Source organism: Phoca vitulina, unplaced genomic scaffold (genome assembly GCF_004348235.1).
Source record: "Phoca vitulina isolate PV1807 unplaced genomic scaffold, GSC_HSeal_1.0 scaffold1, whole genome shotgun sequence".
Taxonomy (NCBI): domain Eukaryota; kingdom Metazoa; phylum Chordata; class Mammalia; order Carnivora; family Phocidae; genus Phoca; species Phoca vitulina.
This window is the reverse complement of record NW_022589704.1, coordinates 3,645,712-3,658,116: the sequence shown is the minus strand read 5'-3', so window position 1 is coordinate 3,658,116 and position 12,405 is coordinate 3,645,712. Positions and strand designations below refer to the sequence as shown.

The following is a 12,405-nucleotide window of genomic DNA, read 5'->3' as shown; positions in this document are numbered from 1 at the left end:
CACCTTAAAATGTGGAGTTTGCAGGGAAGACCATCTGTAGAGAAGGTTGAGGTGAAAGGAGTGGAGCCCAGATGCGTTGGCTGGAGGGCACCTGTCACCTGGAGGGCCAAGCTGCTCTCACCTGTCAATCACGCATGGTTATTTGTGGCTGTCATGCTTTCCTTTGTCTTTCCAGCACATTGAGGCTATTGAAGGAAATATGAACCTTCTCTCAGCTCAGAAAAAAATCTCTCTCCTCTTGTGTTAACAGCAAGCGAGAAATGTATCCCCATGGCGGATACTGTGCAACTGTTTATTCATCCGCATCAGTATGAGTAGTTGCTAAACTGAAGATTGTGTTGGGAAGTTTCGCTGGGTAAATGTTACTTTGTAAAGTTTGGGTGAATGTTACTAGTCATTGCTTTCTATAAAGTAACATGAATAATATTGTTCCTGAATCATACCAGTTTGTTATTTTGGTATGTGGGGTGCTTTTAAGAAGTTCATTATTCAGAAGGCAAAGTCAGGAGATCTCTAGTAGCAAAATGGGGAAAGAGAACTGACAGTCTCACTGTAGAAACAGTTCACCCCTGGTGCACAGACATAGCATTTTAGAAGTAAAGGAAGCTCCCAGAGATCACATAGCCTGGTTCCCCCATTCCCTGTGATGAGGGCTAACGTCCAAAAGTGATGCAGTTTCCAAAAAACAGACTGTTAACAATAGAGAACACACTGATGGTCACCAGAGGGGAGGGGGCTGGAGGGGGGGAGTAAGTGATGGGGATGAAGGAGCTCACTTACCATGATGAGCACTGAGTAATGTATGGAGCTGTTGAATCTCTATATTGTATACCTGAAACTAATATAATATGGTACGTTAATTACCGTGGAAATAAGATTAAATGAAATAGGCTGTAAATAAATGAATACTGTATGATTAATACCACCACCAACAACAACAAAAAAGGTGATGTAGTTTGTCAGAGCCCATGTGACTGGTAAACAGTAGAGCAGAACCAGAGGCTGGGTGTTGAGGCCCCTCTCTGGGTGGTCTCCGCATGCAGAGACCCCGAGCCCTCTGGCCCAGCCTGCAGAGAGGCGGTGCTGGATGCTCTGGGCTTTTCTACCAGGTGCCCTGGTCTGGGCTCCTGGAGGCCCGTGGCCCAGTCTTTGCAAGGTAGAGGCCTCTCTGAAGGCTGGTGTTTTATCATAAAATTCTTTGGTAATTTTACAGTCTACTCCAGAACTCAGTAGAGTTGGTTTTGATGGAAACATGGTGTTTTAGATAACTAGTTAAACCTTAGTCTTTTAAAACAAAAAATATTTATTTATTTATTTATTTATTTGAGAGAGAGAGATTGAGAGTGAGCAGAGGGAGGGGCAGAGGGAAAGAATCCCAAGCAGACTCCACCCTCCCCCAACACAGAGCCAGACGCGGGGCTCGATCCCACAACCCTGAGATCATGACCTGAGCCGAAATCAAGAGTTGGACGCTCAGCCGACTGAGCCACCTAGGCGCCCCTAAACTTTAGTCTTTAACTTTCTGTTTTCCAAACCTTCAAGTAAAATGGACAAAGCGTGTCGTGTTCAGTTTGTGCTCATACAGCAGCCCCCAGCCCCCAGCCCCCAGCCCCGTGCCCTTAACCTGTGGCTGGGCTGTTTGGACCGCGGCCGAGCCGTGGAGAGGCTCAGCTCCCCCGTTCCACTCTGCACTTTTAAAGCTATGGTTCTCAACCCAGTCGGACCCAGTGCCCCCTTTTTATAACAAGTTTTTAACATCCTCGTTGCTAACCTGGAATGGAATTCATACATGGTAAAATCTGCTGGTACACACAACGTCAAGTCAATGTAATATTTCAACTGTTGCATTGCAAAGAAATAAAATAAAGGTAAATCTCAGTAACAGAAAGTGGATTTCGATAGAGAAACGCTCCAGCCCCGGTGTGCCAGAAGACCAGGGGAGCAGTCGTGGGTGTGCAAACGTGTGTCCCGAGCCGTAGCCGCAAACACGGATAGATGCAGGTGTGTGGTGCTGAGACTCAGACGCCACGCGTTCTGTTGCTGTTGGTGACTTGACATTCCTAAGTGGTCACTAACTCTTGAGAAAGTTCTGAACGGAGCCAAGTCAACTTCCCTCAATTTTAATGCTGATTGCATTCCTGGAACATCCAGTGTATGTTAAAACTGTGCAAATCGTATTTTGATTTTATGCGTAAGTCGGAATCAGTTTGTAGATCTGAAAATTATGAGGCGGTTTCTCCTCTCCGTCTGAATAGTCAGTGGGAAAGTTCGTCAATGTGCAGGCCTGTCTGAATGCAGGATGCTTGGCCTGCTGTGTCCTGCCCCTTAAATGCTATCCATGCCTGCTTCCAGTCATCATGACAGCCTCACAATGCCCCCCACATTTCCAAAAAGCCCTCTAACGAGTTGGCCCTGCCCCCATCAACAAATGCAATCCCAAAGCATCTTCCCCTCCATGGTGATTATACTTACAGGCATGGCCATAAAGCGTACGGCCCCTCACTGCGGGAACGGACAGTAATCGTGTAAGCAAGGGTTTGGGGAAGATGAGCATGTCTTTTGAGACTGGCATGAAGTGCACATGGCGGCCGAGGGCCACGGGGTGGGGGGTGCAGGGTACAGAGGCGGCACCAGTCGCTGTGTGTGAGCTGCCTAGCGAGCACGCTCCCTTCCCTGTTCGTGGCCCTGCGGGAGAACACGTCCCTCGTTCCACTCGGTTGCTTTGAAGAGCAACCCATCTTGAGAATCTACCGCACACAAGGGATTAGGGATTTACCCAGAAAACAAGCTGGCTGTTGCCACTTCCTGTAGCGAAGGCTACTCTGGGAAGGGACTCTGTCAGCCTCGTCGTTACTCTGCACAGCCGTCCACTGCAGGTGGGAAATGGGCAGCGCGTTATGAGGCGCTTTCACATGGGCCCGTGTATGCGGGCTTCAGCGATTCCGAGGCTTCCAGCCTGCCCTGGCAGGAGCCGTGAGCCTTTGTCGTCCCGGGGCAGAATCTCACATGGACAGAAGGCTCTGCTTGTTTCCAAACAAAATTGGTTCTTTGTCATAGCTTCAGGCTTCAGCCGCATGAGATTCCTATTACCTTCCCAGGAGCAAACCTTTCCCTGAGAGCTGATGAGCTCTGGTTAGAGTATGCGGCCTGGAGAGAAGTCCGGTTTCTCAGTTCTGCTTGATTCTAAAACCCGAAGGCCAAAATGAATGTGTACAATCAATACCAAAGCTTCCTCCTAATTCTAGAATGCTCTACAGCCAACAGATCGCATGTGACTCATTCCCATGTAACGTCTGAGCAAACAGAACAAAGAGGTGGCAGTCACTGGGGTCCCGGAGGTGTGGCCACGGCCCAGCCCTCTCTCCATGGACCCCAGTGGTGTTCTTAATGGGTGGGGACAGTCTCCTCCCGAACACCTGTTCTAGAACGGCAGCGCGCACAGTCACAGAGCGTGGCCCACCGTGGACGGCACGTCAGCAGTGTGCGTGAGCCTGCACAGGGCTCTGTATCGTAGTCGTGAGAGCTGGCTTCCGGAGCCCTCGTCGTGGTGCCTTTCCAGCCCCCAAGAGATGCAGACAGTCGGGGAGAGAAGCCTCTTAGCCCCCTGGAGGAAGGGACAAAAGCGCATCTCAGTCCCGTTTCTCAAGAATCACCCCCGAGTCGCAGCTCGTAAACCCAGACAGGATCCAGCTCCCACGTAGAGTTCTGGGACCCCTGGGAGCAGCTGCAGAGTTGCAGAGAGAGTGAGAACATTTTCTGTGGCCGCAGGATGCGCAGTCTCGGGATATAGAATTCCACACTCTGCTGGACTCCCAGGAAAGCGTCGAAGCTGAGGACACGTACGCATGGAGCCAGGCTGCCGTGAAGCAGCACGAGGCTCTCCAGGAAGTGACCGAGTCTTCCTCCCACAGCAGCAGATCCTGCTCCAGGACTCCCGTTCCGCCAGTGTTTATCACCTTGCTGCTCTTTGAACATCATCCCATAGGGTCCTCCAGGTAGTTAAACGGGTAGGAGCTATAAGAAGGATATAGACACCCTTAGAGCTCTTTGAGCCCCCAGAATGTCCTCAGGATTGGGGGACAAGGTATCGGGGCTGGTGTGTGGCTGCCCCAGGCTGGGCAGTGACCCGTCCCGCGGGCAGAATCTCCACCAGCCGGCAGGAGTGCAGGTAAGGTTGGCCGGGGCGGCAGGGCATGCAGAGGGCCTTCCTCCTCCTTGTAGTTCTCCTCAGCCTCAGTCCCCCGCCGAGCGGGGCAGTCCCTGAGCTCCAGCCAGCACCCTGGGACGACTGTCACACTGTGGACCGTCTGGGGCTCCGGGCAGGAGTCCTGGCCCGTTCTGGTTGTCCTCCCACTGCCGACTCCTGTGTCCTGCTCGTGTGGAACCCGCTCTGGAACCGGAGTTCATCGAGGCTGTGGGCAGAATGTAGTGACCCCACTAAAGGACTCCCGCTTGCCCCCCAGTTGGTTCATCTCATTCCCCGGCCCGGTCAGGCCTGTGCTGCGGGGACGGGGCTTGTGGGGGAGACATATGTCCCCCCCCCCGCCCCCGGCCACCTGTGCACCTCTGCGGCCAACTCCAGGCTGGGGGCCTCGGTGCCTCCGGAGACCCCGCTGGGAGAGCCGGGCTGTGTGAGCCGCTTGTGAGGAGGCCCCGGGGGTCAGGCCTGTGCTGCTGTGTGTGTCTGCAGCAGCTCCCGAAGCGCACACGACGCCCCCGCGTCGGAGAGCTGTCCTGTCTGTCTGTCCTCGGTACAATAAATTATAACAAAGGCACTGGGGAGTCAAGGGGTCTGCTTTCTAGAATTATTCTAGGGCACCTGTGGTGATGATGAGTGGAGGCTTCTCTTCCCGACTGTTTCCATTGTCAGCGGGCACCTTGCTTTAAAGCCCAGCGTCTCTGAAGCTCCATTTGTGGGGTTCCAGGCCAGGGCAGGGGGTCCCTGGGGGAAGGGCGTGGCTGGCCCATCAGGGGAGAGGACACTGCATTCTGGCCAGGAGCCTGGCTGGATCAGCTCCTCCCTGGACCCTGGAGGGGCCTGCTGGGGGGTGGGGGCGGCAGGGGGAGTGGCAGGGGGAGCAGCAGGGGGGCTGGGGCAGCGGCAGCCCTGCAGGAGTTTCCAGCAACACCCCCGGCCACCTTCTAGCAGCCCTGAGCATGGTTTTGGTTTTGGGGCTCCTTCCTTTCCTTCCTTTCTCTCTCTTTGTCTCTCTGCCTGCCTCCCCCTTTCTCCCTTCCTTTTAAAATTTTGCTATTTATTATGAAAAATGTCAAACATATCCAAACATAGATGGGATAACAGAAGACAGAGGTCCCCACACTTGAGCAAGTGTTGCCCCCCCACACTAGGAGCATGTTGAAGCCCAGATGGCTGGGCCCCACCCCAGAGGTTCTGATGGGGGGGGGCTGGGGGCAATTCTGCATCTCTAACTCATCCCCAGGTGTGCAGATCCTCTGGGGGGGGGCACACTGTGACAGAAGGGCCCAGCAGTTGTCAGCTTACAGCCCTTTAGACCCCCCACTCCACTCCCCCTAGTTCTCAGAAGGCAAATCTGACGGAGATGATACTATTTCAGTCTTAAATATTTTAGTGTGTTCTCAACAAAAACGCGGTGGGGAGGAGGCTTGGGGCCCAGAGCTGTGCCTTCTCTGGAGCTGGTGAGGGCAGACGCTGAAGGCTTGGCGCCCCTCTCCTGTTGGCTCTTGTAGGAAGGGAAGAGGGCCGCCCAGGACCTGGGAGGAAGGGCCCAGCCAGCTTGCCCTGCTGCCGCCCCAGCAGGTGCCCTGAGGTCGCAGAACGAGCTTGGTCGCAGGTCGCTCAGGGGAGCAGCCAAGGAGCTCCATGGGGGCTGAAGAATGCTGGAGCAGACCACTCGCTGGCAGGGGTGCACCATCTTCTTTTCCAAGCTTGCTTTTCTGAACCCTTGTGCCATTTGTACTTTCTGTCCTAAATTCCACAAACCCATCCCTTTCCTTTTCTCCGTCCCTTCCATCCTTCCAGCTTCGATGGACCGTTGTCATCTCCCTTGAGTTTGGGAGTTTGGGGGTATCGAGGTAGCAGCACACCCCGACTCTGAGACCCACGCAGGCCCTGGAGGCGTGCTGGGGTCAGCAGGCTGGGTGCTCGGCACGTCCAGGTTTGGGGCAGCACCGTGCGCGTCACAAGCGTCCGGATGTGGTGCGTGGGGATTCTTCACCAGGGTTCTCTGGCTGCTGAGCACATGGGCTCTCCTCAGGACCTTGGGCTCCCGGCACCCCTCCAGTGCCCTCTGGCTGCCCCACTTTGCTTCATCTCACCTGTTCACGTTCACGGGCTCGCTTCCTGGATTCCATACAGCCTCCCTCAGCCTCTTCTCGTTCCCCACATGTCAGCCAGAACGGTAGTTCTCAGAGGTCAACCCCACTGTGTCCCTTTGTAAAACCCTCCAGTGGCTTCACATTCCTTCAGGATAAGCTTCCAGATACAGGGGCTGAGAGCTAGGGTCTGCACCCCAGGCCCTCAGGCTTCTCCACCTTGTCCCACATCCCCCCCCATCACTATACTCCCCAGCCCTGGCTCTCTCCTCCGGAGACTGGGGACCCACACCGTGGTCTGCAGGTCCTTCCCTGGCCATGTCTGAAGGTGTGGCAAGGTTGGGTGGGCCTGGGCTGGTGATAACCAAGAGCTGCAGTCCCCACCAGCTAAGTACAGAAGTGAAAGTAAGCTTTTGGAAACTCTCCTACAAACTGACATGGCTGTGACCTCAAGAATGTGAGTTTGTATTTCACGAAAGTGGCGGGTGGTGATGGGTTTGTCCGGTACACAGAAGCATTGGCCTGAGGCACAGGGAGGCCAAGAGCCTTTACCTGGCCTGGGGCGATGGGAGGGCAGGGCTGGGCCTTCCACGAAATGCTGCAGGGGAATGAATTCGTGTTTGCTTCTCACTGTGGTGGACCAGAGCTGTTTTGTAGTTTTTGTTCATTTAATGACTTGATCATACAGATTTTTTTCTGGTGACTTTGCAAGGATCATTTGGGTGATCACCGTCTCTTAGGCTCTGGGTCAGGCTCCTTGGTGTTCTTGACAATGTCATTGTTTTAGGGTGAATTGTGTTTTCAAAACTCTCCAGCTTTTCATTCAGGCATCTCAGCCCAGGGCCAGGCTTATGATGCTGGTCTAGTCTTGGGCTCACAGAGTTGGGTGTGCAGAGGTTTTGGACCGGTTTAAATGTTGGTCCCTATGTCTGTTGGTTTTTAATTTGCCAGATTCCCAGAAGTGAGCATGATTGTTACCACTTCCTGTATCACGGGCATCTTGCTTCCTGCCTATGAGTCCCATGTGAATCCTAAAAGAGGAAGGTGTTTCGTAAGGCAGCGATTGCAAGGATTTGAAATTGTACTAAATTAGAAATTTCTCCCCTTTCTGAATTCTAATCTGAGGTCGACTGACTACAGTCGATGTGTCTTTGAGGCTGGCTGATGGTCCTCGTAAGGAATTTACTCTGTGACTTGGTTCATTCACAGGGTTCCTTTTTATCATCCCGAGCCCGGGTCCCTCAAATTGGGAGCTGGTGGGGTTTAGTCCGTTGGCGCTGTTGTCCTCTCAGCCAGGACAGACTTCCTGGGTTGGACATGAGGACCGCAGGAGTGGGCGGGCCATGACGGGAGCCTTTTCCTGAGTGCGGGGAGGCCCACAGGGTAGCTGGGATGTAGTCTGTGTGGTCTGATGGGATGTTATTTTGGAGGCCTGCCCATCTGGTGGGGAGGTTGCGCCCGGGGTCACGGACTGCATGTTCACGTAGGTGGTCTCTTGAGGGCTCTTTGGCCCAATCCCAAGCAGAGCTAGACGAAAGTAGGGTGGGACGGGATGGGTGTATACGTGCTCAGATTCTCCGCAGCTCAGAGACACTAGCCCTGTGAGAGCCGACCCCGCCTCCTTATCTTGTTATCTCTTGCTGTGTAACAAATATCCCAAATATCCAGAAACCTAAAACAGCACACATTTATCATATTAGGCTCTGTGGTCACAGTTCTGGGCACAGCTTACTGGCTCCTCTGCTCAGGGTCGCACAGGCTGTGGTCCTTTCTGGAGCCTGAGGTCCTCTAGAGCTCACAGGGTCATGGGCAGAATTCAGCTCCTTATTGTTGCAAAACCAGGGTCCCGTTTTCCCACTGGCTGTCTACCGGGGTCGCTCGCGGCTCTTACGGCCCACCGGCTGGTCCCTGTCATGTGGCGCCTCACGTGGCCCTCTCACACAGGCCACCCTGCTCTCTCCAGGCCAGCAGGAGAGTCTGTCTGACTTCCAGACCCTCTTTTAAAGGCCTCGCCTGATTAGGTGAGGCCCACCCAGGATAATCTATCTTTTGATTAAGTCAGCTAACGAGGGACCTTAATTATTTTTGCGTTTCTCTTTGCCATGCGACGTAACCCAGTCACAGGAGGGGCATCTCTCCTACTCACAGTGCTGCCCCACTCAAGGGGAGAGGATTATGTGGAGCAAGTGCATCAGGGCAGGAGTCTTGGGGACCGCCTGAGAATAGGGCCTGCCCCACTCCTCTCTGCCTGTGTCCCCTGGCAGCCCTCCCTTCTTCTCTTCCCTTTCCTGTTTCTCACATTCCCGCTCCGCCCCGGCCTTCGCCCTCCTCCATGCCCCCCCCCCCGCCCCCGCCCGTCCCAAGCTGGAGGCTATGGTGGCCTGGTCTGTACTGGCTTAGACACAGCCCCAGAGCCAGCAGGCAGGGAGCCCAGGCCTCCCCGCAGGAAGGCAGGGAGGCAGGCTGCACTCAGGGTGAACCTAGTCCTCTTGCTGGCCCGGCCGTGGGGCCGTAGCATCTCATCATGGCCAGATGTCAAACAAACCTTCCCTTCCTCTCCCCGTGAGCTTTGCTGGATCTTTTTATAGACCCCGAGTGGTCCTTCACACAGTGTAACATGGTTTAGAAAATTGAAAATGGCACCGAGGTATCACTGTTCTGAGGCAGTTGTGATATTTGACCCCCCCCACCCCACCCCTGACTTGAGGGACCTGGGCTTGGGTTGATAAAGGAACCACACAAATGAACCAAGTTACAGAAGAAATTCCTTATAAGGCCACACACCAGCCAACCTCTGACAGATCAGCTACGGTCAGTTTTCACCCTAGATTCAAATTTGGACAGAAGATAAATTTGTAAGTCAGTACAAGTATGGCGTGGGGGACATGGACGTCCTTGACCCCAGGCCCCGCCGCCCCGATGTGAGCCTGGTCCTGTGGGAGAAGCTGGACGATGGCACTTGGGCCACCTCCTGCTTGCTGGACCGCTGGCCACACCTCTCACGGCCCTGCTTTAACACCTGAAACTGTATCTACAGAACTGTCGGTGGAAGAATTACAAGTGTATTCATTCCCCCCAAAAAAAACAGTGGAAAGAAGGTGGCATTTGCTTGACTCCGGAAAACCCGAATCTGGGAACACCACCTGCACCAGGTCCTCACTGAGCCGTGTGCTGTGTCGGCTGAAATAGCGCATAGACGGGATCTGCGAAGCGGGAAGCAGTGTTTGAGTGGCAGGTTGAAGGGCATGGGTCAGCCCTGGTCCAACAGTTTAAGTGGTCTTCGGTACAGTTTGGCTAAATAGCTATCCAAGTTGATAAAGCGTTGCATGGAGATGGTTTGTTTTGTTTTGTTTTAATGTAATGCTTCTAAGAGCTAGGACTCACTGACCGTCCTGCTCTGGTCTTACTTGTCTCGAGGAAAGACGAGCTTCCTAGCACTGCAGGTGTTTGAGGGGGGAGCTGAGGGCAGCAGGGCGTCCTGAGCGGTGACTAGACAGGAGTTCTGGAAAACAGCGTCGGAGTCTCAGCCCTGTGCCCTGGGATGGGCCTTGGCTTCCTGCTCTGTAAAAGGGAGGGGTTGAGCCAGTGGCCTGTGGTCCTGCCCAGCTCTAATGCTTTGCCCCGTGCAGTAGTCTGTTTTAGCTCTGGAGGAAGGCACACTGCCCAGCCTTGCCACTTACAGGCTGTGTGACCTTGGTCAAGTTACATACCCTCTCTGTGCCATAGTTCCCGCCTCTATAAACTGGGGATGGTAATAATATCTACCTAATAGGGCTGTTGCAAGGGGTATATGGCACAATATATATAAAGTCCTTAGAACTGTGCCCACTTAGGGGCGCCTGCGTGGCTCAGTTGGTGAAGCGTCTGCCTTCTGCTCAGGTCATGGTCTCAGGGTCCGGGGATCACCCCATGTCGGGCTCCCTGATCAGTGGGGAGTCTGCTTCTCCCTCTCCCTCTGCCCCTTCGCCCCGCTTGTACTCTGTCTTGCTCTCTCTCTCAAATAAATAAATAAAATCTTAAAAAAAAAAACAAACCTGTGCCTGCTTGGCATTTAGTAAGGGCTCCATAAACAGTAGCGGTCCTTATTACTGTGACCACTGCTGCTGTCATTCCTGATGACCTTTAACTCACATGAGTCTGTGATGTGTTAGTGTATATTTATTAAACCCCGAACAAAGTCTCTTACTAACAGCCTCACTGTTCACACGAAACAAGCCACTGGTCTGTCTTCTCATGAAATCTCCCATCTGTTTCAGGCGGAGGCGAGGCTCGCTGCGAAGCGGGCAGCCCGCGCCGAGGCTCGAGAGATCCGAATGAAGGAGCTGGAGCGGCAGCAGAAGGAGGTAACGCTTGAAGTTCTGCGTTGGTTCCTTTCACAGGCATTTTTATTTTAGGTAGAGCGTGCAAGTGCAGAGACACCTGTTGCTGTTGACGCACCTGTCCGCTTGACGTTGCTCATGATCGGAATGCACGGTGCCTGTGACTTTTGTTCAAGGTCAGGCCGGGGAGTGCACATAGCACGGATACCAGGCATGCCTGTCCCAGTCCTCGACCTGCCAGATCCCGAGACAGCCTCCCGCACGGCCGCTTGCCTGCATACATCCAGCCCAGCCTTCTGGCTGAAAGGAGCCAAGAGGTGTTGGTTCTGAACCTCGAGGTCCAACTGTCCAGCTAGAATATTGAGCCTCTGAGTTAAAATGTGAAAGGACAGAATATTACTTTTTTAAACTCACCAAACTGTTTTGTTTAAAAATATTTCCCCTGTGGCTTTTACCTGTTTTAATAAGTTTCATGATGCCTGAAACCTACGTGTGATGCAGAAAACAGAATATACACCATGGGTGGAATAGTTAGGGAAGAAACTGCCCCTCCCCCACCCCCGGGGAAAGTGGACAGGCATGGGCTTACACACCTGTTAACGCTGTTTGCGACTTATTTTCATAATCTTGAGCTCGAACCGAGGTCATATGGACAGCACGAGGACTCTTGAACTTGTGGTTAGAGCAGTGAGCTTTTCTGTGACCTTGAAGTCGGGGTGGTAGAGGAAGCAAGTCCCCGTCTACCAGACCCGTGTTCTCTGTGGGCCACACCCTGCTGGAACATCCACACCAGACCCCACTTGAGGGCTTTTCTTGTTCAGAACATTTGGATTTATTGAGCTGGAGAGAGGCAGCCAGGTGCTTTTCCTAGGGCTGATTTCACATAGCCAGAATTTCAAAGCTGAGCCAGTGTTTTAAAGCATGTGAGATTTCTGATAAAAACCTACGTTTCCAGTTTCTCTTCAAATCCTTGCAGATCCCAGCACACGCCCTCACATTCCCCGTAGCGGGAGGCCCGGCCATCAGCCTGACGTGCTCATTGCCACTCCCTGCGTGTGGAGGGGCACCACGCCACATGGTGGGCAGGTTCACGCAGGGAATGGGCATGACCAGATTCAAATCTGGGGGAGAAACCTCTTCGATGGGGTTTGAAGAATGGATTGAAGATTGCTAGAAGCTCCAGGCCAGGATGTTACTTAGGAGAGTCAAACCACAGGCCCGGTAGTGGGAGGGCAGGGGGCCCCCGAGGGAGCCCCCCAGTGATGGGGACACGGGGGGCGTGGTTTCCAAGAGAAGGGCCACACCATGCTCCAGCGGTGCCTGGGAAGCAACTCAAGCAGATGAGCACGCTGCTGCCCAGCAACAATGCTTTAGGTATTACTCATCCTGTGTTTACAACGTGGGTAAAGCCTGAACAAATATTTGAAGGTAATTCACCACGTCCTCCCCCCTTGTTAGAAATACAAACGCAGTCGGAACTAAGCCTAGTTTCTAAGATATTCTGCCTGTAGAATTACTTCTGCTTTGATTTCTTGTACTTTTTCTCTTAATTTATGCAAAGCACGGGTTTGGCATTTTCCCAGTGCCTTCCCCCGCAAGAATCACAGTTGTCATTTTAAAACTGGAAATAGGCACTCTGGAATTTTCACGTGGGTGATTTGGACTCGCCCGTTGCACTGATGACTACCGTGAAGCACCCCTTCCTGTCACCTCACTTAAGGGTGAGGTCTGGCCCCAGTCGGGATGGGGGCCTGATGGATACCCGTCCACCAACTTAGGGGACGCGTCTCAC

The 12,405-nt window shown here is 53.4% G+C and overlaps 1 protein-coding gene across 10 annotated transcripts in view; it reads left to right on the top strand.

Moving 5' to 3' along the window:
• LRRFIP1 (LRR binding FLII interacting protein 1) overlaps nucleotides 1–12,405 on the top strand; it is a 142,339-nt gene that overhangs the window by 66,803 nt on the left and 63,131 nt on the right. For all 10 annotated transcript variants that reach the window (XM_032393109.1, XM_032393187.1, XM_032393034.1 and 7 more), the window contains exon 2: nucleotides 10,551–10,637. In XM_032393109.1, the coding sequence (XP_032249000.1) occupies nucleotides 10,551–10,637 (87 nt within the window). The remainder of the gene's footprint in view (nucleotides 1–10,550; nucleotides 10,638–12,405) is intronic.